General features: G+C 38.2%; 3 protein-coding genes across 22 annotated transcripts in view; 1 reads left to right on the forward strand and 2 right to left on the reverse strand.

The window, feature by feature from the left end:
• Positions 1-148: 148 nt before the first annotated feature.
• Positions 149-9,009, reverse strand: bend7 (BEN domain containing 7). 2 transcript variants are annotated; one of them, XM_079620624.1, is made up of 10 exons: positions 8,538-9,009; positions 7,070-7,138; positions 6,729-7,004; positions 5,213-5,344; positions 4,844-5,133; positions 3,475-3,700; positions 1,943-2,056; positions 1,691-1,729; positions 1,404-1,442; positions 149-1,324 (listed from the first exon to the last, which is right to left on the reverse strand). In XM_079620624.1, the coding sequence occupies exons 1-10, from the start codon at positions 8,599-8,601 to the stop codon at positions 1,275-1,277; spliced, it is 1,299 nt and encodes a 432-aa protein (XP_079476750.1). In that variant the 5' UTR covers positions 8,602-9,009; the 3' UTR covers positions 149-1,274. The 2 variants fall into 2 exon arrangements, with proteins under 2 accessions (XP_079476750.1, XP_079476749.1); XM_079620623.1 differs by having other exon boundaries at positions 1,214-1,442; positions 8,538-8,739.
• Positions 9,010-9,822: 813 nt separating this feature from the next.
• Positions 9,823-15,857, forward strand: prpf18 (PRP18 pre-mRNA processing factor 18 homolog (yeast)). Of its 2 annotated transcripts, XM_079620598.1 has the most exons (11): positions 9,900-10,106; positions 10,248-10,325; positions 11,331-11,357; positions 12,062-12,166; positions 12,256-12,369; positions 12,574-12,723; positions 13,414-13,482; positions 13,836-13,976; positions 14,058-14,129; positions 14,220-14,375; positions 14,471-15,650. In XM_079620598.1, exons 1-11 carry the CDS (start codon positions 10,041-10,043, stop codon positions 14,549-14,551), a joined length of 1,059 nt encoding a protein of 352 aa, XP_079476724.1. In that variant the 5' UTR covers positions 9,900-10,040; the 3' UTR covers positions 14,552-15,650. The 2 variants fall into 2 exon arrangements, with proteins under 2 accessions (XP_079476725.1, XP_079476724.1); XM_079620599.1 differs by lacking the exon at positions 11,331-11,357 and having other exon boundaries at positions 9,823-10,106; positions 14,471-15,857.
• Positions 15,858-22,697: 6,840 nt separating this feature from the next.
• Positions 22,698-26,525, reverse strand: part of frmd4a (FERM domain containing 4A) — a 167,927-nt gene continuing 164,099 nt past the window's right edge. For 7 of the 18 annotated variants that reach the window (XM_079620349.1, XM_079620362.1, XM_079620361.1 and 4 more), the window contains exon 23: positions 22,698-25,350. In XM_079620349.1, the coding sequence (XP_079476475.1) occupies positions 25,245-25,350 (106 nt within the window). In that variant the 3' untranslated portion in view covers positions 22,698-25,244. Of the gene's footprint in view, positions 25,351-26,411; positions 26,480-26,525 lie in introns of all 18 variants that reach the window. The other 11 variants (XM_079620351.1, XM_079620352.1, XM_079620347.1 and 8 more) reach the window with 2 other exon arrangements.

A 26,525-nucleotide genomic window follows, 5' to 3' on the forward strand; every position in this document is an offset into this window, starting at 1 on the left:
AAATGCAAATAGCCTACCAATTTCAATCTTCACAGTTTTATGTAATAAATATAGTAATTTATGTAATTTAAGTGTTGTGGTTCCGTTTCTTCAGTGTGACAGAACATTTAACTTTATGAGTTTTTTAATAATATGGACACTTGACTGTATGGTGGGGGAAAACAAGCATATTTGAAACAGGTTTAGATCAACCATTTAGGACACAGCCATAGTATTTATTTGACGTCTTAGACCAAACAGGTTTCCACTAATAAACGTAAAATTGAGCTTTATCTTTTTTAAAACAGGCATATCAAAAAGGAGAAACAGACATAATATCTGTGCTCTTAAAGGAATAGTCACGCTTAAGCGTTTTCAACCGCATCTGCAGCATTCATTTTGAGTTATCTCAGTTTGGAAAAGCAAACATCAGTCTGAGGTGACAGTTGTGCACTTACAGTGGACGTCTACTCTAAGGGGCAAATGTGCAATGTAACTGCATTTCTGTGTGTGCATTTAGAACTGCTTTTACAAACAGACATGACTCGAGCCACAGATGCTGTCCAAAAAGCTTAACATTTAACCCAGATATTAACATGAATAGTTATTCAAGCATTTGACTGTGAGGTAAAAACCCTTTGTTACACAGACGCAGGACAATGTTATTATTCACTCATTTGTATACATTCAATAGACACTAAATCCTCTTACACAGGAAGTCAAACAGTTACATTTCTACATAACCAGTCTGCCAGATTATATAACCAACGACACATTAGTAAGACTATGTGCAGCAAATGTGACATTAAGTACAATTAATATAGAAACTGCAACATATTTCACCAGAAAGTGTCAATAAACAGCACAACCGTGAAATGACATCAGTTTGTTGCTTGGCATGGCAGAGTGAATTAAAGGCACAGTCATGTTTTTTTCAGCAGTTCTGCTGATATCTGTTGGTGAAGCATTTGGATGAAGCTGAAAAACTACAAACACTTCCATATATTAATAGAAGACAACTAGACACCTGGGACGACCCACTTTAAAATGATCAAATGAAAGTACTTGTGTTACAAAAGTGTGTCCATAGTTGTCGGGAATGCCAGCAGGGGTCCTACTGATCAGCCAAATGTTGCCCTTTCTTTCCACACAAACATTCTGTCTGTTACACAGCTGGCCATGAGAATTTCAAAGCCAGATCTGTCGACGCATGCTACAGTCTATACGGACGAAACTATTAAAAATGACTCCTTTGTGGGGGTCGGAGATTGCATTTAGTTGAAAACAATCTCTTCTCAGGCAGTGTCCATAGCAACTAGACATTCTGTTCTCTCATAAACAGCACCTGCGGTACAAAAGAAAGTGTTACTTAAGAACAATGGCACTTTTGGAGAGCGAGATGTTAAAGGTGTGCATTATCGTACCATTTTGCATCACAGTTTCCACTTTATCAACAGTTTTCTCTGAAAAAAATAACATACAAAAAGGAATAAAGATGATACAATACTAGTGGAGATAGTATTCCAATTGTTTTTTTCCCCTAAAGTTCTTTAAGAAAATTTGTTATCTTCATCTCGAGGACATAACCAGTCTAATAAATCATTTGTTATCGCAAAGAATGCTGGGATATTGTGAGGTGAAGGACACTCATCAATCTGAAGCGCTTTCATTTATGCAGTGTGTGTGGGTTTGGGTCAATGTGTCTGAGTACCTGTTTTGTGCTGAATATCACTGTCTGAAGTTGTCTCTGCTGCAAATCATTAAAAATAAATCGAATAAATGATACAATTTGATAAATTAACTTTTTAATGATCAATTAATTGTTTTAATAGGACTCAACTAGCAAACCATCAATCATGAAGCAGCAGCATTGTTACAACAGCATTGCTCTTTCTCTTTCTTTTTCCCTTGCCCTGTCTTTTTAATGTCTCATGCCATTTATTTCTCTTTCTCACGTTCTCACCTCTTTTTAAGCGTCGACGGGCAAGTTTAATCTGGTCTTGCAGAATCTGGACCCAGTCTCTAGGGCCGGGAAGCTTCTCAATTCCATTGGCAGTGCAATACTTTTCTGTGAACACTAGATTCATACACACAGAAAAAAAATTACAGATTAAAACCATTATATATACATTTTATTACATACATACACACTCATATGCCACTTTATTAGGTAGCCTACACTTGTTCAACCGCTCGTTAATGTAAATATCTATTCAGCCAATTACGTGGCAAAAACATTAATGTAGACATGGTCAAGACAATCTGCTGAGCTGATAAAGTCAACAGTAACTGAAAGTCACGCTTACAGCCAAGGAATGCAGAAGAGCATCTCTGAACGCACAACATGTCGAACCTTGAAGAAGATGAGCTACAGCAGCAGAAGACACACTGGGTGTCAGTCCTGTCAGCTAAGAACAGGAAACTGAGGCTACAATTCACACACGCTCACCAAAATTGGACAATAGAAAATTGGAAAAATGTTGCCTGGCCTGATGAGTCTCAATTTCGGCTGCGACGTATAGGATCAGAATTTGGCATTAACAGCATGAAAGCATGGATCCATCCTGCCTTGAATAAGCGGTTCAGGCTGATGCTGGTTTTGTAATGCTGTGTGGGGTATGTTCTTGGCACACTTTGGATCCCTTTCTACCAATTGAGTATTGTTGCTGACCATGTCCATCCCTTCATGACCACAGTGTACACATCTTCTGATGGCTATTCTAGCAGGATAACGCGCCATGTCACAAAGCTCAAATCTCAAACTGGTTTCTTAAACATGACAATGAGTTTACTATACTCAAATGGCCTCCACAGTCACCAGATCTCAATTCAATAGAGCACCTTTGGGTTTCACCTTAAATCTATGCCACAAATAATGAAGGCAGTTCTGAAGGCAAAAGTACTAGCAAGGTGTACATAATAGTGGCTGGTGATTGAGGTGGAAACAGTAGGCCTATATATACAGGTGAAACTCGAAAAATGTGAATATCGTGCAAAAGTTAATTTATTTCAGTAATTCAACTTAAAAGGTGAAACTAATATATTATATAGACTCACTACATGCAAAGTGAGATATTTCAAGCCTTTATTTGTTATAATTTTGATGATTATGGGTTACAGCTTATGAAAACCTTTTCACGATATTCTAATTTTGAATTTGGGGTTTTCATAAGCTGTAAGCCATAATCAACAAAAATAATATCAAATAAAGGCTTGAAATATCTCACTTTACACGTAATGAGTCAATATATTACCTTTTACTAAGTTGAATTACTGAAATAAATTCGCTTTTGCACGATATTCTAATTTTTTCGAGTTTTTACCTGGATATATAAAAGTTTTGCACCACATGGTTTAATATTTGATCAACTAATGCAATGACATTTTTAAGTGTCCACATACGTTTTTTTTTTAGAGCTACTGTATAAATTCATCATAATGTTCTCTACATTGATGTTGAGTAAATTAAAGTCTGGTTTATTCATTTTCACACACCTTTAATGGCTCCAACTATGTTTTGATCGAGTCCTTTCCTGGTGTCATTCAGACCTCTCTTCCTCTTGCCGTTGGGCAGTGAATTCGCCAGAATTGTATCATCAAAGAACGCACACACCAGTTTCCTGAAGAGCAGGCTGCCAGAGCGTGTGTAGTTCAGTAAGATAGAGTCCAACTGTGCTTTAGGAATAAATATGTCATAATCCTCGGCCAACTGTACCTCCGGCTGGGAGAGACAGACGGGCGAGATATTAATAAAAGTCATTAATACACACTCATACACTGACACACTATACACTGTACTCATTCCACAATTGCACCTTTAGTTGGATGACACAAAAAATAGAAGATATACACAGAAAAAAACCCAGCCATTTCTAAGTCATTTACGTTACTCATATACACAGTTGTCGGTACGAACACAAAGCCTAGAGAGTTGTGAAACCGTACTTATGCACTCATCCCTTCATTTTTTTATAGCACTTATCATTCTGCTTAGAAAGAAGGACATGGCCATAATCTGATGGGTGCAAACATGGTCCAATACAAAAATGCCAAGAGTGAAAATGTGGGTTGGCAAGTAAATAAAACTGGCTAACTGGTCCTTCTGAAACATGCCAGGGTTCATTTCTAAGAATTCTAAGAAGAGGAATGAGGAACGAGGAAGCTTCCTGAGGTGTCATGAGCAAGATTACGCAGTATCCTTCCCTCACATCATTATGCCGGGGACACACTCAACGACTATCTGAAACATTCTAAGACTGAACTGAACACACTTACAGACTGTTTCCAATGACTGGAGCAGATTTTAAACACAGACTGAACGCGACTCGGTGTATTTGGGCATGATCAGTCACAAGTATCAAATTACATTCATAATCGGCCTTACAGTCGTTAAAGGAACATGCCGACTTTTTGGGACTTTAGCTTATTCACCGCATCCCCCAGAGTTAGAAAAGTCCATAGTAACCCCTTGTCATCTCCGTGCGTGCCGTAACTCTGTCTGACACACCCACCGCTAGCCTAGCTTAGCACAAAGACTGGAGGTAAACGGCTCCAGCTAGCATACTGCTCCCAATAACTGACAAAATAACGCCAACATTTTCCTGTATACGTGTTATTTTGTCACTTATTGGGAGCAATATGCTAGCTGGAGCCATTTACCTCCAGTCTTTGTGCTAACCTAGGCTAGCGGTGAGTGCGTCAAACAGAGTTACGGCACGCACGGAGATGACAAGGGTATGTATGGACTTATCTAACTCTGGGGGATACGGGGAATAAGCTAAAGTCCCAAAAAGTCGGCGTGTTCCTTCCAATCCCTGGGTACAAAAAAATTTATTCACTCCCGCACACATTCGCACCGGTGTACCTCTGTGGTGCTTTGGCCTCTGGTGACGCTGTAGTGAGAGGGAGGTGTCTTCACACTGGGAATGGGATCTGGGATAAATGTTGCCACTGTGGAGGGTGTGTCCTCTCTGGACTGATTACTCTCAGTAACAGTATCAACCTCAGCAGGTGGAGACAGAGGTGTGCTTTTTTTAGTGGCCGTGGTCAGAAGTGTCACTCTGTAACCCGGCCTCCTCTTTCGAGTCCTCCTCCTGGAGATAGAGGCTCGGGACGAGGAAAGCGAGACCTGGGAGACCTGTTTGTCCTGGGTCCCTGAGAGTACAGCAGAACACGGGTAAATGCGGCTGTACGTGCGTTCAGATGAGTTTAGGCTAGTTATGTATCTACTTACCTCTCTGAGTTTGGATTAGTTTCCTCATGGTACGTAACTCCAGCAGAATGGCCTGTAGGGTGCTCTTGCAGTTACACATACAGCAGCTGGGCTCAGTTGCCATGGCAGCAGGCGCAGGGGGCAAGGCCATGTCTGAATCAGAACACAGATGCATCGTCAACACAACGCCCATCACTGGTGATGTCTCACACCCGGGCTCCAAGCACCCGGCACAAAAGCCACCTGACTCTCTGACTCCAGACGGACAGTGAGAGAGTTATTGTTTCTTTTTGTGTGTACAGAAGAAAGACATTACGTGTTTGCTGTGTTATCTAAAGATGTCTAGACAGTCGCTGCTGCGGTGCCAGACAGTACATCTTTCTGCAGCCAACAGTCACATAATACAACTTCCCCTGGAAAGAATCCCAAAGGGTTTCAGTATGTAAAGCCCTTCAAACACATGATTAAACTGCAATAACTATAAATGTTAAGAAAAGTGGTGTGGTTAAGGATAAAAATCCTAAATATAGGAGATATAAGGATAAATATATAAATATAAAAATACAATAAAAACATTTTCTAAAATATGATCTGAAACATTAAAAAGCTAAAGAAAAAACAAGATTTTATGTAAAAATACAGTTACAAACGGTATTTTATTAATGGAAAATATGTTTATTTTCCGTTATTTCACCCCCAGCTGCCAAAAATAAAATACAATGCACTAAAAAATGAAATGTACTAAAATAAAATAAAATATATAATAATAAAACAAATAATATATAAAATGTCTCAATCTTATTGAATTAGATTATGAAATGTCCAACCAAGCATGAGCAATCAAATAATGCCAACTTTTCTCCATAAAGTAACCAGAGGTGTAGGTCATTATATTAACCCTTGTCATCCACAAAGTATTTATTTTTGTTTTTCATTTTGAACAATATATTGATTGTCTTACCTGGTAATGAATTTAGTGAATTATGGGTTCAATTCATAGTGCCTGAACTAATAAAATGTTTAGCTTCAATGCAATGTACTGTAAGTCACTTCGGATAAAAATGTCTGCTAAATGCATACATGTAAATGTTATAATTTAAGGTAAACTTCCTTTTTTGTGAAAAGTCTTCCTGAAAATGCGCTTGTGCTATATTTCTTTAAAATAAATACCACTTTTTTTGATTATTTGTCATCAAATGCAATTAAATTCATACACTGTAAAAAATGGTTTAACTTTAATAATTATAATTTCAACTTAAATTACATTAAACTGACTTAAAAAAAAAGTTAAAAGTTAAAAGTTAAAGCAATGTAAAAACATGTTGTCATAACTTATTGATCATACCATTTTTTACAGTGTACATTTTTAAGTGTGACTTTAATGTCAAAATACTTTTTGGGGCCATTGCATATAAACATCATCATCAGTGTAACATACCTACACGTGGCTCTGTTTAGCATTTGACATCGATTTTACTCACTTAACAAATCTTCTGAAGATTACAAAATCTCTGCATTAGCCTACTTAGAGACTCACCATTAGTTTTCAAGTGGTTGAGCATCCTCTGGGTTTTGGAGCGTGTGCCGTACTGGCTGTGAGCCAGAGGCAGGACTGAGCTCCAGCCGTACTGGAGATGTTCAGGAGCCGGGCTCTGTGCCACGGGCAGGCTGAGAGCCTCTTCCTGTGGCTCTTGTTTCAGGGTCTCTCCCTCTCGTCCAACTCGCTGGTACACTCGTCCTGTCTTGTCACTCAGCAAGCGCATCATGCCTGTTATCTGTTTCTTGATCTCCATCCCTTCGTCACCTAACCAGACTGAGAGACACAGTTAACACACAGAGCCTGTACATGTCATGAAGTGTGTGATGAACGATATATACCTTCAGTCTCAGAAGCTGCTTCTCCTTCAGTGTCATTCTGGTCTAGATCATCCATTTCATGGCTAAAATCTAAACGAATCACAGAAGTTTTTGTTTTAGTCTTTTATTATATGAGATTGGAGAAAAACAGAAAAGCTAAGGAAAAGACCAGAAAAGTATCACCCATCCATCCACCCATCCATCCACCCATCCATCCATCCATCCATCCATCCATCCATCCATCCATCCATCCATCCATCCATCCATCCATCCATCCATCCATCCATCCATCCATCCATCCATCCATCCATCCATCCAGGCCTATAGTTCTATCTATCTAAGATCATGCCAAACATTTCATGCATCATGACTATTCTTATAAGAACTAACAAAACAAAATGTTATAAAATACTGTCCACAATTTTACATTATTTGTGTTTGGGGTCCACAGCTATACATAGCAAATATGCATAAATATACATGAAATTAATGACAGAAAAAATTTGACATGAATACAGTAATTAAACGTTCTGGCTGGTACACACTGTTTACTGCACTCTTTAAAATTTTTCATTTTTATTTTAATCATTATTATTGTGTACCGTATATATCTTTCTCCCATGAAATATAAAGAGTATAAACATCACATAATAAACATAATAAAGTTTATATCATACATGAATAATATTAATTTCAGTTTTATATCACAAATTCTTATTTTGGGTGGTTTCGTTTGTTTGTTTGTTTCAGCTATATCCACATTTTTGAAAGTGCATGCTGAGTTGATTAGATCAGAGAGAATTAAAAAAATAAAATAAGAAAATAAGGGAAAATAAAAGCATTCACATAAAACAATAAATTAAATGTCGACAGAACGTGTTTCAGCATTTTTTTAAAAAAGTCCTATACAGTAAATTAATTTAAATAATACAAAAACAAAAATAGACTATTGCAAACTACGTATACTGTCAGTTTGAATTAGTTGTTAAAAACGGCATGTGGGATTAAAACAAATCTAGTTTTAGATGAAGTACAGCAGCACGCGGATTACATGCATGTACTCTTGCTGTGATGTCACTCACATCAGCAGCTGTATGCGTGACGTATGTGCGGTGCAGATGTGATGAAGTGATGCTGCAGGACCACCTGTAGGCAGCGTGACTGTGAAGATCTTCATCCACACCATCATCACATCCACGCATGCATCAAATAGACCTTTATTCTATTCTATCACACTTAAAGAAGAGCACATGGACAGACTAAATGCAGCATCAGAAGATACAAATGATTGACTATAAACGCTGCTGAAAAACACGCGATTAAATCTGACGAAGACTCAAAACGAGGCGTCTGACATTATGGTGATGCGAGCAAGACAATGAGGGAACGACACATCGTCTCACAGGTGCATTCCAGAGTGCTGACGTAACGCCTCCGATGTGCTCTATTGTCTGCTGTCTGTCATCTCCCAGCACTGATGTCCGCTTACCTGCATCATTCACCAGTTTAAAGCTCTGAGACTTCCTGCTCCGCTTCCTCTCCACAAACTCCATTTTAAGGGCAGAGCGGCGAAGAGACAGAATCCAGCCCAGTTCATCAGCACACGGGCTCTTTAATCACTGACAAACTCATTAAGTCCAGCTGATGAAGAGTGAAGCGAATGAGCTTTAATAATAATCGCGCGTCTCTCTGGACTGATGATGGTGGTGAGGAGGAGGAGGAGGATGATGATGGACAGGGCGCGTTTACATTCTCCTGCGGGGCTGCTCGTTTATGATGTAAATAAATAAACCTCTTAATTCTTTCAGAATTCGTCACGTCTATTCCTTTGCGCCACCTGATGGTCGCTAATATTTGTGGGGCGCAAATATGAGGGTCCAGACTTACATCGGACTGACTGGAGGAAAATGACTGTCTGTTCTGTTCTCAAGAGTAGAAGAAACTTTGAGTTTTCGCAGTCTGTGACTCCCACACAAGGGAAACGCGTCACTGTAAAAAACGATATGACCAATAAGTTATGACAACATATGTTTTTACATTCATCAAAATAAGTTAAACAATTAAAAAAACAAGATTCAACTAATTTTTTAAAATTCGGTTTAATGTCATTTAAGTCGAAATGTCTTAAATATCCTTTCTTTTTTATGTTGTATTTTTTCTGCTTATAATAAATTAGAGATTAGTGAAAAGGGAATAGGGGAAATGAAAAAGAAAAAATACTAGGATATTAAATATTTTACTTTATGAAATATAATTTAAATAAATAAAATGAGCCTAAAATATATCGATTTAAAACAAACCTGTAACATCGTCATAAAATAATGTAGTGACCAACTGTCAATGAGAGTGACAATAGTCACACACACACACACACACACACACACACACACACACACACACACACACACACACACACACACACACACACACACACACACACACACACACACACACACACACACACACACACACACACACACACACAGACACACACACACACACACACAGACACACACACACACACACACACACACACACACACACACACACACACACACACACACACACACACACACACACACACACACACACACACACACACACACACACACTAGGCCTAGGCTATACAAATACAAGTTAGATATGTTTAATAGCCTAGCCAAGCCTATATTAAATTAAGAAGTCTGCTTCTCCACGGATTATCAAAAGGTTTAAAAAAAGATAAAAATACTGTGTTCTTTCTTGTATTTTAGTATAGGCTATTGCGATCACATGAACCCAAGCACCGATCAAACTTTTTCAGCGTCTGTCTCGGATTTATCCACTAGATGGCAGTAATGACTCAGATTGATCTCCAGCAGTCTGCAGTGTACGAACGGAAGCAGTGAACGAAAGTGTAAACTGCTTCCCGTTGAATGTTTATGTGGAAAAGGGACATATTTTGTCGTACAATCTTAACTATTTCATAACTTATAACTCATTTTGTTGAGTTATGGACATCCTCAAAGCAGAGATCGCGAGGAAAAGAAAGCTTATAGTGGACAAAGATCTCATAGACGTGAGTATCGACTGTTCTAGAACGTTTTTATAGCTCGACCCTTTACACCGCTGTGTTTTTTACAGCTGTGTTTTTAATGTTTATGCAGTTGTGTGCAGATATGTGGGTTTGTGTAATGATGTACTCTTGTGGTTTCTCCAGGACTCAAAGAAATATTTCAAAAGGGCTGATCTCGCGCGAAAGGAAGAGGAAGAATATTATAGGAGATGTGGATACAAGGTACAAACATGTTGTTGTTGTTGTAGTTAAACCATGGTTAACTTTCATTACATCATGATAAATATATTCTAGTACTTCCATTTTATTCATGTGGCTGAACAGCTGGTCGTATTCTCATTTAACCACATTGTATTTGTAATGCAATCTGGCCTGATAATATCTTTATATCAGAGGTTTTCAGTCTTTTAGCTGCAATGAACCCCAAATATGATGATGATCATCCTAAAATGTAAAAGACAGCTACATATTTTCATCTATAAAGAAAGACCCGATTCATACAGTGAAATATTAATACTATACATATGTAAAATATTTAGTTTCCATTGTTATCTTATTATTTTACTCAGTGTAGGCCTGTACTTTTAGATGTATTATTTAAATAAACATTATTTATTATTTTAATATTTTATTTATTTATTTAGTTTGATCTTATTACTTGTTATATTTTTACTCTGTTTTACCAGACCCTAATTTAAAGTGTTATTTTAGTTTTATTAATATTATATCTTTTATTTTAAAAATTATAATGATCATGTTTATTTTAGTTTACTTTTTAGCCATTTTGTTAATATGTGATTTTGTCTTTTTTTCTTTCTTTTTTTAAAATAAATATTATTATTTAGGATGACTTTATTTTTGTTTGTTATTTATTTATTTCCAATTAATAATTTTATTGCTTTAACTTAAATTTATTTCAGTCTATTGCCAAGGCAACATTTCTCATTTTGTTTCGATTTTGTTTTATTTTATTTAATCTTTGTTTCGATTAACAAAATGTTTTTAAACCCTGTGACATAGAGGGGTCGCTTACTTGCCTGTCAGTCATCCACTGTAGCTGTAAAAGAAATGAACTGTGACAAATGTCCCATTTAAAATGTGTCTCCCCATCCTCGTGCATTCGCTCCTTCTCTCTAGTTTTCTCCTCCAGCAGCAGTGTCTTCTGTCTGCTGTGTATCTTCTCATATTGTCTTTCCTGCTGTTTGTGTGTGTGTTCTGTGAGTTTAGGTTTCTAATGAGCAGCCTGTGAGACAGGTAGGGCTCAGGCAGACAGAATGCATGCTGCCAGAGAGATGTTTGACCGGGTTTCGGTTTCGGCATGACTGAAGAACATTTGTGTTTAATTGCCTTTGCTCCCAGTGTTGCACAAAGCTGAAGGCAGCACTATCCGAATTTTCAGCCCAGCCTGCATAATGACCACATTAAAATCATGTGACAGAGGTGCCTACCCCGGAGCAAATCACAAGTTGCTGAAATTCTAGATGTCTCGCCTGCTCTTTCATTTGTGCAATGCTCTTTTTGTTTTGTTTTAACCTCCCTATTCGGTTTTGATTTAGCAGTGCACTGCATGCATGGTGTGTTAAATTCAAATCAGTGTCGAGAAATACAGCTTCAGTGTCAGATTCCTTGCTCTTCACCCATTGCATCTTGGGAGAATTATGTGCGTTCATACTTCTACAAGATTAGAAGAAGATTTAATCAAATTTAAAAAAATACATAGCTGCATGATTATATGGAGAAGTGTCTGTTTTTGGCCTTTTTGCCGAAAAATCTGGCCAGGATAGATTTCCTTTTTGTTGTTTATTAATTATTATTTTGCAAGCTGCCCTTCTCAATCTTACATTTATATGCTTTGCAGTGGAATCACCCTAATGTAACCATAATAAAATGGAAAAAAGAGACTATTTTCTTGTCTCTCTCTCTCTTTCTCTCTCTATATGTTGTATTTTTTTTTCAAGCTCGACAAGACTGAGGATGTGGAGCCTCCATCTACATCAGCCAATCCTGCGTTAGAACTAGAGCTCACGGAGGAGAAACTGCCAATGACGCTCTCTCGACAGGAGGTGGGTCAGCCAATCAGAGCTAACCGAATGTAACTCGTATACTGTGCTTGTTTTCTTGAATGAATAATCAATCTTTGGGCTGCGTGTAGGCGGTCAGACGTCTGAGGGAACGAGGCGAGCCGGTCCGTCTGTTTGGCGAATCCGATTATGATGCTTTCCAGAGACTCCGCAAAATTGAAATTCTAGCACCAGAAGTAAACAAGGTAAGAGCAAACTTTCCTCTCGCCATCTTGACACTCTTGTCGTGCGCAGTGTTTGTTTGTTTACCAGGAAACCACATTGAATTTTCCTGCAAGCAAAAACTGATAACGTACTTTGCCAGTGCTTTATATAGTATACTGTATTATTGACTCATGCTGAATACTTATTGACATACTTCTTATGGATTACCTTGTCTGTGTGTTTAGGGTTTGAGGAATGATCTGAAGGCTGCCATGGATAAGATCGATCAGCAGTATCTGAATGAGATTGTGGGTGGAGCAGAAGGTTCAATTTTACTGGACACACAACACGACCTCAAAGTGCATGAAGAAAATACCACCATTGAGGAGCTGGAGGTAAACCCACACACACATAGAATCCACAACGCTAACTTCAGCTAATTTATATATCATCCATATAGCAGGTCAATTCCAGAATCGGTAGAAAGATGTCAGATTAGGAGTATTTTAATCATGTTCCCGCTAGGTGGCACTATAGTCTTACATCTGAAATCCAATGTTCTCCATATCTGCAAAACCAAGTAGAGTTCCCAATTATCCTCTCGAAAGAAATGACAAATAAACATGAGAATCCAATCAATATTTCTTCAAATGTCCACACTTTTGTGCCCTGAAGGATGCTGTTTATTCAAGCTCAATTAAGAAATTATTGTCACTAAAATATTTCTACAGTAAAACAGAACAAAAATATAAGCTTGAGACTTTGAGAGCTTTTTATTGATGTATAGTTTGTCAAGTTAATTCTATTCTTTTACAACTAACAGCAAGTTTGAACAGGACATGCGTCATGCAAATGTGTTGTTAAATGATTGAAATGTTAACCTAAAGTATCAGAGGAAACTTCAAGTAAACCTTTTAAGCCAAAGGGGTTTGGCTGACAAAACAATTTGGGAAACCCTGAACTAATCGATTTACAATATGATGACTGTCTGGATACTAATGCTTTTATGGTTTCAGTTATTGCATAATATAAGATTTGGCTCATGTCTGATGCTACATTCATGTCTAATAACCTGTATAAAACAGGATCTGGGAGCATCTCTTGGCACTGGTAATGATGTTCGAGACATGGACGTCATAAATAAAGTACTGAGGGTATGTATTTTTTATTTATTGTATTTATTTTTTAATTGTACATTTCTTTGGGGGCGAGTGTTTATTAAATCTTGAACTGATTTTTATAGAAATGCATTCAGCCAATGTTCTAATGTATTAATTATTTATTATTAATTATTATTAGTAAGGTAACAAAGTATTTGTACTTCGTTACTTGATACCTTTGTTTTTAGTAGATTGTTTTCTTCTAAACACCCGGTAACAATCGATTGTCGATTAATCGTTAGCATCCCTAATTCAATTAAATAATGATTTAATAATCATCTGATGCGTAATTTAAGAGTATAATCACTTTATTTTGTGTGACTGTATGTGCATCTATTTTTGTGTAGTTCTTGCTGGGCGTGTGGGCTAAAGATCTAAACAGCCGAGAGGACCATGTGAAGCGCAGTGTCCAGGGCAAGCTCGCCAGTGCCACTCAGAAACAGACCGAATCTTATCTGGAACCTCTTTTCAGAAAACTACGCAAGAAGGTACGCTGTTCTACATACAACGCATTATTAGATAGAGATTCACAAGCCTTTTGTTTAACTCATTGTGTCTTCTATATGTAGAATTTACCAGGAGACATTAAGGAGTCCATTACAGACATCATAAAGTTTATGCTGGAGAGGGAATATGTTAAGGTTTGTCTTACTTATTACAATACTTTGAATTGCAGTTCTTAATTAGTATATTTGCGAAGAAACCCGACTCACACACTTGTGTACATGCAGGCAAATGATGCTTATCTGCAGATGGCTATAGGAAACGCTCCATGGCCCATCGGTGTGACCATGGTGGGCATCCACGCTCGTACTGGACGTGAGAAGATCTTCTCCAAACACGTCGCTCATGTGCTCAATGACGAGACCCAAAGGAAATACATTCAGGTCTGAAACGACAGTATGATTAGGAGTGTTACATTACATAGTTGTTGTGTTGTTTATCAGGTCAGTGATCGTCTTTTTTCTGTTAATCTTTTCAGGGGCTGAAAAGATTAATGACAATCTGTCAGAAACATTTCACAACAGATCCCTCAAAGTGTGTGGAGTACAACGCTCTGTGACGACGTACACATCACAACATTCAAAGTCATGTTGTCTCTCGTGTTGTAAATAACGTATTGATTGTAAATATACCCCAGTCTTGAGAACCACTGCTACTGGATTGAAAAAACACGTTTTTCTTTTTAAAAAATTAAATAAAAGCTGATGTTTCTGAAGTGATTATTTTTTCATTCCATTTATTGATTCTTGATGTATTTGCACTTTAACATACAATACTGTCATAGTGGGCCGAACGCTATTGAAAGCGTTAATTAGTTTCTCTAGAGATGTAGATCTGTTCTTTGGTAGAAAGATAAGACAGTTCTTTTAAGGATGAATATCAAGACGAGTTGCAATTTGATGTCATTTTCTGACCTCCTGAGATGAGTTAAAGGAAGTGCTGAGTCACAGGAAGAGTGAGTGACTTCCTCACACTGGGACCAAATCAGATTTAAAACATGAATAAGCCAAATTCGCATGACTTTGATTCTTGGATTTCCTGCTGACTTCCTGTCATTTTAAGATTTGGAAAGTCTGATTCATTTTAGCTGTTTGGTTGACAGATTCAATTTAAAGATGCCAATCTCAGTGGTGTCTGGGTTTTCCTAAACCGAGGTTTGTAAGAATGGAAAGCTATCACCCTAAAATAGTTAGTTCCAGGAAAACACCCTGTTCAAACAATTTGTTGTTATACATTTCATTTCTTATGGGCATGGCATATGACTCACACTAGTTTTACTGGTGAAAGGACTTCTGTTCTGTCCTAACTAGTCTTATACATTTGACTTGTAATCCTCTGGCTATTAGTTATTAGTTACTTTGACATGTATATCAATTCATCACAGTTTTTGTTTCTGTGCCATTTATGGGTAGGTTCATCTTAACCAAATTATACCACTGTAATATAATTTATTTGAAAATACATTAAAATGTACAATTGTACAGAAAACCTTGAAAGTAATTTTTTATTTTCAATAAGATTAAAATTTATGGAATTATCATCCAAAACAGGTGACGGCAAGGTTATGAAAAATCATTGTCCATTTTATGATTGTATTTATGCAAAATTATTGTGCTATGTGGCTTTTTTAAAATAAAAAAGACACTGAAATGCAACTCAGAAAAATATGATTTATTTTTGTATGATATATTATATTTCTAATGATAGTGAATTTAAATATGGTATATATATAAAAAATGAAGGTTGGGACTTGAGTATGTCCATTGGGATTTGATTTGATCGTTGTCATTTGCTATTGCTGTGACCTCATGTGAGTTACAGGTTGTCCCTATACACACAAAAATAATAAAATAATTTTGTTGTTGTTTTGACCCATGTAACATTGTATTCTAATAAATAAGCCACCAAAATTTTAGATACCGATGAAATTTCACAATTTTCGATTGATTCCAATTTCAATACCACAGCTAACTAACTAACTAGCCCAACACATATAAAGTTCAAACATTATTGAAGACAGGCGAGTCTTCAGTAATAAAATGAGACACAAATAAACAAATGACAATCAACAGCTCAAATAAATTCAACTGCTCAAATAAATACAACAGAACAAAGATACAAATTAAATAAACAGTGCTTTATTCAGAATAAAGCCTACAGAAATTGAATAATCAAACATAAAATAACACTGCACAATGTTCACTGTAAAACATTTATATAAATGAATCCTTTGTTAAAGCTACAAAATATGCTCAGTCAAGATCAGTGAGTGATTTTCTCTTTGTATTTTGTTGTTTGATTAACATTGTCCATACAGACGGCAGCAGAAATATTAGGCTGCTGTCACTTTAAGACTTAAAGCATGGATCCAATACTGTTGCACATGCATTAGCATATCTTTCTCCATTTACGTTTAGTTAAGACATGACCAACTGTGTTTGCTTGAACACTCGCCAAGACAGGCATTTTTTTTGACACTTTTGTTGTGTGTATTCCATTGAAGCATAAGAAGACACAAATTATTTTTTATTATTTAGATGACAAAAAAGTAACCATGAGCTGTTTTGGAGTGCACACAGGGAGTCTCTGCAGGCACGTGCAGAGGGGGGGGCTTTGGGTGCTCGAGCCCCTGCCCTTTTTCAAAATTAATCAAAAGTGCCCTTCTCAAACAAATATCATTGATAATATTGTGGTCAATAAAACAAAATGCATTTGCTTATAATTTACATGACAATGTGTACAAGACTAAAGTAGCCTAAATTCACGTTTATTTTTACGTTTCTGTCAGTCTGAGGTTGTTGCTATAACGCGTTGCTATGGGTTGCGTCACTTGCGTCAAGTTGTGCATGTCGTGCTCGGTCTTGACTTGACTGACGGTCTCCGTTTTCGAGGGTCTAAAACTCCGGAGTAGTGTGTGGGCGGCAAGCATAACCGTAGCAAAAGTTATGCGTTTTAAAATAAAAATGTACTAGTCAGTGTACACGTAGGTATCCCACACAGTCTGCTTGGGAACCGATGCTCTCGAGCGTCTTTCAGTGAGTATGGCTCGACGGCAGAAAAAAAAAAAAAAAAGCTTTTTTTATTATTATTATTATTTTTTTTTTAATAATAAAAAGGTTGCGTGTCGATTCAATTAAAAATCCACATAACACATATTTTAAAATATTACTTAATTCGCTGAAGCCTGTTTGTCATGCATAATACACCGACCAATCGTCCGTCATCTGGCACAAGAAGTTCAAATATCATTGGACGGTCATTTATAAATAAATCATTTGAAAATTACATGGACAGACGAATTTACATTGAAGTGATCTGAATCTCCGTCGTTGAACTAATGAATGTTAATTGACTACAAACCAGCCCCAAAAGTAGCATTAATGGTAAGTATAGTATTCAAGTCACTTGTATTTAGTCTATATTGATACACCGTTTACCATTATGATACTATCATAGTTTGTTAAATGAAGCCCAGGCCTATTATGTGAAGTGTAGGCTGCCTGACAACAACAACACGCGAAATGGTAACTTTATTATTTTAACATTTTTGCACACACACATTACTATTTTTTTTTTTTAAAGAAGTCCCTTATGCGCTTTAAGCCTGCATTTATTTGATCAAAAATACAGAAAAAAAACTACAATTTAAAATAATGGTTTTCTATTTTAATATACTTTAAAAATATAATTTATTTCTGTGATGCCAAGCACACACACACACACACACACACACACACACATATATATTTATATATATATATATATATATATATATATATATATATATATATATATGCCCCTTTTTATATTTGAGCCCCTGCCCCTGAGGAACTCTCTGCACGTCCCTGCGTCTCTGTGTGTGTGTTTACGTAGAAAACAGTGAGCTGAGTGAGCCTGACTCTTTCACGTCGTCTTGTGCTTCAATCTGAATGGTTAAAAATTGCTTGAATGTTTAAATTGACAAGACTTAAAAGCATGTGCAAATGAAAAACTTTCATGTTGATGTAGCAGTGGGCCGATCTAGCAAGTGACAATTCAAGATGGTCCTTGCGATTCCGTTGTCTTTGGCATCAGAAAATATCTGCTAGGGGCACTGTCTCTATAGCACGTTTTACGTGAAGGTTGTGTATTTCCTCTCGCAGAACTGAGGCATTCTGCTCCCGTACAGTGGATATTAACAGACTGTTGAAACAGGGCATTCTGCGAAAGAACTAAAGTGCGTGTTTTCATAACCCACTCTTGATACCCCTGGCAGCGCCTGCCATGCTTTTGTTAATTGTGACAACTGAATTGTGACTCGCTGCTGTGGAGCAGGAAGTTTGAAGGGGTCATATGATGCGATTTCTTGTTTTCCTTTTTCTTTAGTGTGTTATAGCTGTTTGTGCAAGTATAAGATCTGCAGAGTTACGAAGCTCAAAGTCTCAAACCCAAAGAGATATTCTTTGTAAAAGTTAAGGCTCAGCCACGCCTTCATAAACGTTTCGTTCAAACTCGCCCCCACAAATCTACGTCAGTATGTGGGGGCAGTTTCATAACACCGCCCAAATGTATACGCAAAGAAAGAACTTTTTTTATTCTTGCTGTATTATTGTTGCCACCGGCGCCGCCATGTTGTGGAGACGCTGTGTTTTTTGTTGCGAAAGCCAAACTATTTTGTTTGGCCTTCCAAAAGAGGACTCAGTTAAGGGGGAGAGGGAGGATCCCGGATTGTGCACTCAAATCGAGTGGCGCGTTCCACGACTTTGATATCTCTGGGAAAAAGGGAGCGGGAACCACTGTCCAGTTGGGGTGGCAGAGGTGTGTGTGCATTGAGCCAGCGTGAGCTCATCACCTGACAGGTCCATATCAGAAGCTCCTGGCACCTTCCTTGGCTTGAAGGAGTTGGCAGAGGAAGAGCGCGGCAGGGCTTGTTGGGCGAGTTCATCTCTTTGGACAATGGCCACACGGAGCCTGAGAATCCGGAGGCTCATATCTCCATAGTGGGGGCAGTCCGACCCCCCAAGTACCCGCCTCAGCGTGGCCACGACCGAGGCAGAAGACACGTCTCGTGGCCATCTGAAGGTTCTGAAGACAATCGCGAGAGGTCATCCTTATCCCAAGGCTCACAACAGGGGATGAGAAGACGTTGTCCACCGTAGCTTGTAAATCACGGTAAGTCTTGCTTGATGATAGGCTTCTTGCAGAAGGTTGGCTGAAGGAAAAGATTCGGAATAAATGCCGCCTTATATAATGGAAAAGCCCCCTCATATTTTGCGTGTTTGAACGCCATTGGCCAGTGTTACTGGCATGATTCAATAAGGCTTCAGTAGTATTTGGAGGAAGGGGTTTCCCCCATAAGCGTTAGCAAACGCAATGTCGAAGTGAACCGAATCGAAAGGGAACTGGCTATATTAACACACACACACACACACACACACACACACACACACACACACACACACACACACACACACACACACACACACACACACACACACACATATATATATACCCCTCATGGCTGTGGAGAAAACCAGACTCCAGCTCCCATCACCCCTTGCTGCAGTTTTTTTTCATGGTGATGAAAGAGTTGCGATCATAAACGCACCAATCCCAAACTCCCAGGTCACACAATATACGTCCTTTCACACAGCATTCCAACACGCACACTGTTCTCACGGCTTGTGGGAGAAACACACATATACACACACTTTCATCACATGAGAGAATAACGGCTTCCAGCTGCTTGGAAAGCTGTAACAGAATAGCTGCTCTGCTCCAGACCCTGCAGGGCTCATACAGAAACATTATTCTGGAAGAATGGACTTTATTAGCATGGGATAGGGAATGTGTGGGTATTTATGTGTCATGAAACATCAGTGACTACATATGGGGGAAAATAAAGACATAGATGCCGTAAAGTTAAAGCCATACTTCTGTCCTTTAGTGAAAAAGTGTTAAGGCCCATATATTTGGTTGCTAGTGTCTTCAACAAGACAATAAACAGGTTAAGATTGAATAACTTAAATTTTAGATGCAATATTGCCGGTTACTTTGTCTATTTTTGCTCCGCCAACGAAAAGAGGTCCAAACGAAGTCAACGCCTGTTCAATCGTCCGCTTCTCAGAGTAGCAACACACACTTAAATCAGCATTTCAAACAAATCGTTTCAGTTAGTGGATGATTCAATCTCATTTGCTGAATTCGCATACTAATATACTCATACTACTTTTACAATATCTTTCAATGGCAAAAATAGTAAGAGTAGCTAGTAGCCTATACTCACATGCGGTTTCAATTTCAACAATTGAGCTTACAAAACGATTGACTGAATGGTACTTCCTTTGAATAAGTACTTGGTTAAAAAGTATGTTCCAAGTTCCATATAGTAGGAGTGTGTGTAATTTGAATTAATTCCAGGAATACTACATTCGACATGTTGTCATTGTCATGTGACATCCCAACATCACCCAGACAGCAACATAGTGTCGACACCACATCTGGTGCGGGTGGAATCCACATGTCCCGTGTTGCTGTCTGGGCAGTTGAGTCCCTACAGTAAAGTGTCAAAAGCGCACTTTAAAGTCTTGACGGAAGTAGTTGGTCATCCAGGGACTTTACACCTACTGTTTTATAAATACTTTTTTTCAGGAACGTTTATCTACTATATAGCAGGAAAGTATGCATATTTGCAGGCAGCCAGTGATTTTGAAGTCGATGGCTCACTCATCGTAAAGGCAGATAACAACGAATCCATGTTTTTAAACAAATCGATTGAATAAATGTTTCAGTCTCAGTCAGATAGCCGCTACCTCCAGCATTATGATGCAACTTGCAGAGAATAACTGAAAACCCAGAGTAATTTACGAATGAAAATCTAATTTACATTGAAGAGACATGTTGTGCTTGTTTGGACAAGGTTTGGGTCCCCCTGGACTCAGTTAACCTTGGGTTAAGGGCACAATGTTAATTGTTCATGAATTATTGGTGGAGAATGAACCTTTCAAGCCCAGATCATTCAATACTTCATCTTACCACCCCCTTTGGACCGACAGCAGTGGTGCTTTCCACAGACTCTAGTGTTTATTTTGGCCTATAGTCAGTTGTGAGCCTGCCAAATTCAAACAATTCTCCAAAATAACTCCAAATGCCTTGACCCTCCATACTAGGGGTCACGATGATGCCCTATGAAGTCCAGCTTTCATGTTCACTGAACACAACATTCCTCAGTGTTCCTCAAGCCCTTCACACACAGCAGGGGAATGTCATGGATTTAGCGGTGAAAATATTTCATTCAACAAAGCATCCACTGAGCTTCACAGGAAATGGAAGATCTCCATAAACACAGCGTCTCTTGTTGTTCACATTCCAGCTGCAGTGGGCACAATTGACTCCGCTGCCCCAAAACACATATTTCGAGCATCACACTGGGGTTTCAGCACAATAACAGCAGCCAATTCTCCAATGTTTGGTTTTCCAGTGTTGTGTTCCTGTTGCCGGGGGAGATCCCAAGCCATTGTCTGAGGCACAAACATCCTCACACACTTCCCCCAAAATCTGTGAGTCATATTAACGTAGTATGTAAGATGTTAGGGAGTTGATCAGAACCCTAGAAGGCATTGCATAACTTGGTGTCCTGTCTGGCACAGGAAGTGATCATAGGGACTTATGGGAATTCCACTTGCATGTGTACTATCAGAGTCAAAAGAAAGTTGTCATCGTTTACTCACCCTCATGACGATCCAAACATGATTCTCTATTTTCTGTGGAACATAAATGGAGCAATAAATCTGGATATATTAAAGGCTCCAAAGGTCTGAAAAATTGAGAAGCACCACGAGAGAAGTCCATACCAGTGTTGTTAAAAATAAATTATAAATAAAATGGTAACAATTCCAATTCTAACTATTAACTAGTTGCTTATTAGCATTCATATTACTAGGATATTGGCTGTTTATAAATGCTTATAAAAGCACATATTAATGCCTTATTCTGGATGACCATATTCAGCATCCCTTAAACCTATACCTAAACTTAACTACTAACTATTAATAATAATTCGGAGTTTATTGAGGCAAATATCATAGATTATAGTTAGTTATTAATAAGCATTTGACCCTGATCTAAAGTCTGGCCATTATATTTGAATACATTTTTTCCCCCATTTGTCACTGTTTTTTGTATATTCATGTATATTGTTGATTTGGCAATATTGTATGTAAAACAACAATGCTAATATTAAAATATTTGAGTTTCACATTCCTTTCATAAGCAAAAAAAAAAAAAATTGAGGACAAAATTATTAATATGCAATCAACAGAACCTACCTGGTAAGACAAAACAACAGGACATTCAGTGTGTGTAACCTTGAATGCAGGTTCAAAGCAGGACAATTTTCTTTCCCTTTTCCTCCATTAAAATGATTTTGCCTATTTTTCAGCAGCCTTTATGGCAAATCAAATGTCAGTTTCATGTACTTGGTATTTCAATCACCGGGTGTGATTGTCAGCTTCACCAGCGGCTGATCTCATTACAAATGCAGAAACATAATCCACAAAAGTGACATGCGGGAATTTCAATTACGCCCGGAGGAAGCGGATCATCACCTTCATCCACCTGGAGGGGCATGTTGCGTTATGAATAACGATAAATATACATTAACCACGCATATCACTCTGTTATCGACATGCAAGACACACGATCTGAATAACAGCAATAAAGTGATTTCACGCTTCAGTTTAGCGAACATTCAGCAATAATTTATTTCAGAATCTCAAGAACCACCAACATTTCTCATCTGGAAAATTCAGTATCAGTTGCCAACAACACGGTTTTTGAAAAATGTTACTATACAAATTCTTAATAGAAAAAAGAATAAATTAACTGTGGAATTTGGTTATATTTAACCTGCCCAACCATTCCACTTTTATTTTTTTCTACAACACCATTTTATTGTGTCCGGTTATATCTGAAAATGAACTCATAAAACATGCTCTATTGTCAAAGATGAAGTGGTAAGACAGTTTTAGTAACTAAAGTCCTTCATTTTGCACAACTGGTATTAAAACTATGGACAACCGTTAGGAAAAGTCTACAGCTCGGAAACCGAAGCAGCAACTGGTCTTCCTGTAGCACCTGAACGTGTTGTTGCGATTTCCCAGCTTAAAGACACGCAAATAACGAATACCGATTTATAAAAATCAAATGATGGTTTGACTTTTTCTTTTAAAAGAACCCAGTTTCCACAGTCCTGCCTATAAATGTTGATAAATGTGTTAGTTTTCTTCTTTTTTTTTAATATAAAAAGATTTATGTTTTTGTTATCGAGTACAGGTAGACGATAGGAGTCGGCTCACATTGGCCTAAGAGGGTGTGAGGTCTGAGCGACCTCTAAACGTAGACGCGGATGAGGTGTTTTACTTTCCATCAGGGCTGTTTTCACACCGGGTTTCAGTTTTAACATCAAGATGCATTACACAGTGTGCTGAGCATGCACGGAAACAATGAACAATCAATTTTAGGGCAGATAAAAACGTCTTTGAGTGGGCATGAATCAGGTGACTTTTAGATTTAGCGTCTGGTGATTTGGACCCTTTTGAATACACACTTGTAGTGACTGCTTAAGTTAACGCACAAACCGTTGGATTTCTGTAGTAATGGCAAAGGGTGTGCTTTTAGCTTCCTGTTTCTTAAGGTACTTTGCGCGTACGATATTGTTCGTATCTTGCAGAGTGTGTAACAAGGTCTTTAGCGTTATGGCTTGATGTTTTTCCTCGACCGGACGATCGAGGCGAGGGGCACACGTGGTTTCGGATCTTGTTGACTGCATGATGAAAGCATGAAACACCCTGTATTGTTCGAGTTTCTTACCGGTCGCTTGTAAAACGAAGCACCTGCTTCAATCGTGTCACATTCTGGAATGCTGTTCTCCTGAACGCCTTCGACAGCTCAGGGCGGAGGTAATGTCGTTTCCGTTGAAATATTGAGTCTGTGTGCCACGTTGTGTTGTGCTCATCTGACGGATTTATAAACGTGAACATAATGTCATAGCGGTGTTGTTGCTAAGTAAAATCCTGAATATTAAAAACGGATACATAAAAACAGAAAACCGATAAGGCCAGGAGTGTTTGGAGAAGGTGTTTTCGTGTGTCTCGTTACTTCACTGATGTCACAACACTATACGCGGGGGTTAGTGACGGTTCTGCATGCAGTGTGGGCTTACAGCAGGGCATTGTGGGATGTACAGTTCAGGCTCGGAGCACCATGGTGGCGAAGTTGCCTTACTAGCAAAGTACACCGGTTGCGGCCTGAGTTGCAGTACTTCACAGATTGGTCGTTCAATGACGAGGGTCATGCTAATGCCTCTAACCTAATGCTTCAGATTTGTTGTACAGCTATGGCTTCTAAAAGTTAGCTAATGTTCTGCAAAAATGGTTGAACTTTCTGGACAAGAACCAATGAACTTGAGAATGACAAACCAACATTACATACAAAGACCACAATGTTTTTGAATTTCCTGTTTGTAACGCTTGCGTCATCACCATCTTGAGCGATATGATATCTGGGCTCCTTTTCCACTCCAGGATGACCGAAGACAGGCTTCTGCCATTTTAAATGAATCTATTGTTATTCACAAAATATCAAAGTCCACAGAAAGAGGGAGGGGCTTATGGTGCGCTGCGGTCCAAATGAGATGGGTAATGAAAGAGGGGTTTGTGGTCACATTGTTTTGTTTTTTAAACAGAACTGAGAACATAAAGATCTACAAAGATGGTTGACGACAAAGCAATCCATCGGAATGTGTTTTTGTGCATGTCATGTGCATGAGAGAGAACGACGCCGGCTCTCTGACATTAGTGCAGAGGGACACACACGACAGCAGGGGACGAATGTCTATTTGAGCATGTGTGTGTGTGTGTGTGCATGAGTGGGGTTCACTTATAGTACAACGCGCAGAAGACGTCTCTCTTATGCACATCACTCCAGCGATGGAATAAACACAGAGGGTTTGTGCATATGGAGGAACCGGCTGACAGCTAACTGGGTCAAAGTTCAAAAGTCTGAGTGGGAGGGTCAGACAAGGTCAAGCTCAGTTCATTCAGAGTCTTGTATTCCCATAGTTCATAAACACTGTACCGCCGGGTATACAGAGAGACAGAGATGAAAGAGAGGCTGAGGTGGTACTGGCTCCAGCCATAAGTGTGTTCGGATGACTGTGGTCAGGCCTGCCTTCTGGACACTCTTTTAAAGAGAGAGGGATGAGGGATGATGGTTTAGACGAGCGTTCCCGGCTTTGCCTTCTCGTGCCCGTACCACTGTACGTCGGCTATCTCAGAGCACAGGGGGCTGCTCAGGAAACAACTATCGGCGAACGGCGATCTGCAATGACAAGACAAGGCAAAAGTCAGATATGTCATTTGAACATGCTTTCAATTATCCCTATTCTTGTAAGCATATGTAAATACATTCTGCAGAATTCCACACATTTCCCCCAAAAACCAGCACAGAAAAAGCAAAAACCTGGACATGGCCTACAACGGGAACGACTTCTTTATGTTTTTTTGCACATGGAACCAAGGAAGAGAAATGAGAATCCCAAATAAGACAAAGACTTGTTATTAAAAGTGATAAAGAAAAAAATAATAAAATGAGATTAATTACTAGGGGTGTGAGGAGATCTCGTGCCACGATATTTCTCAGTCGGAGATGAGTTTGTGTCTTTTACTGCTTATGATAATTAGTACTCAGAAAGTAGAACTGAAGTGACATTCATAGGTATCATTTTCTTCAAGACACCTGCATTATTATTGCCTCGTTGTTATAATATTATGTATTTTAAGTCATATTTTAAGGCTATTGTTCACTAAGGTATATTTTTATTACCATATTGTTTTACATTTTGGGACTATATCAGCTGAATAAAAGACTTTTTCCAGTCATATTTTGTCATTGAAGATTTCTTAAAAATAGTGTTTAAAATAGTCTCGTGAACCCTATACTTTATTTGTAAAACATGTTCAATTTACTGTATTAAATATGAAATGTAATTTAGATTTCCTTCTTAATATATTTAATACAATAATTGTTTAAAAATATAATACATATTTTTATAAAATATTTTTATTTCAATAAATACATACATATATAAAGAAACTGATTGACCATTTTATAAAATTACTTTTTTATATTTTTAATTTTGATGCAAAAGCTTGGTCATACTGCCTAAACCTTAAAGTTTTTCAAGGAGTCATTGCCTCCCTAGTAATTTTATAATGAAGTACACTAAAATAAATATGTATTTTGAAATACATTTAGTTACAAGTTACATTCCAACACAAGAAAATGACACAATCAGAGAGGTGAAGGAGTGAAAGAGTGAGATATAGAACATGCAGAGAGAGAGAGAGAGAGAGATTGAGAGAGAGAGAGAGAGAGTGTACCTCTCTACTGGTCAGTGCTTTGGTGAGAGGGAGAACGGTCTTCAGTAGGAGAACTTTCAGTCGTATCACTGCCCCAAGAAAACACACACATTCAGGCAGAGGTGGGTTAGTGAG

The sequence above is a fragment of the Phoxinus phoxinus genome (genome assembly GCF_949152265.1).
Source record: "Phoxinus phoxinus genome assembly, chromosome: 8".
Lineage (NCBI taxonomy): Eukaryota > Metazoa > Chordata > Actinopteri > Cypriniformes > Leuciscidae > Phoxinus > Phoxinus phoxinus.

What these genes read in the sequence shown, in the direction of transcription:
- bend7 (XM_079620623.1), bottom strand. Translation starts at nt 8,601, where the DNA reads ATGGAGTTTGTGGAGAGGAAGCGGAGCAGGAAGTCTCAGAGCTTTAAA. An exon ending in AGCAGCTTCTGAGACTGAAG is followed by an intron (nt 7,005 to 7,069) that starts GTATATATCGTT and finishes TGTGTCTCTCAG; the next exon opens with TCTGGTTAGGTGACGAAGGG. An exon ending in TGATATTCAGCACAAAACAG is followed by an intron (nt 1,443 to 1,690) that starts GTACTCAGACAC and finishes TATTTTTTTCAG; the next exon opens with AGAAAACTGTTGATAAAGTG.
- prpf18 (XM_079620598.1), top strand. Translation starts at nt 10,041, where the DNA reads ATGGACATCCTCAAAGCAGAGATCGCGAGGAAAAGAAAGCTTATAGTG. An exon ending in TAGCACCAGAAGTAAACAAG is followed by an intron (nt 12,370 to 12,573) that starts GTAAGAGCAAAC and finishes CTGTGTGTTTAG; the next exon opens with GGTTTGAGGAATGATCTGAA. An exon ending in CCCAAAGGAAATACATTCAG is followed by an intron (nt 14,376 to 14,470) that starts GTCTGAAACGAC and finishes TAATCTTTTCAG; the next exon opens with GGGCTGAAAAGATTAATGAC.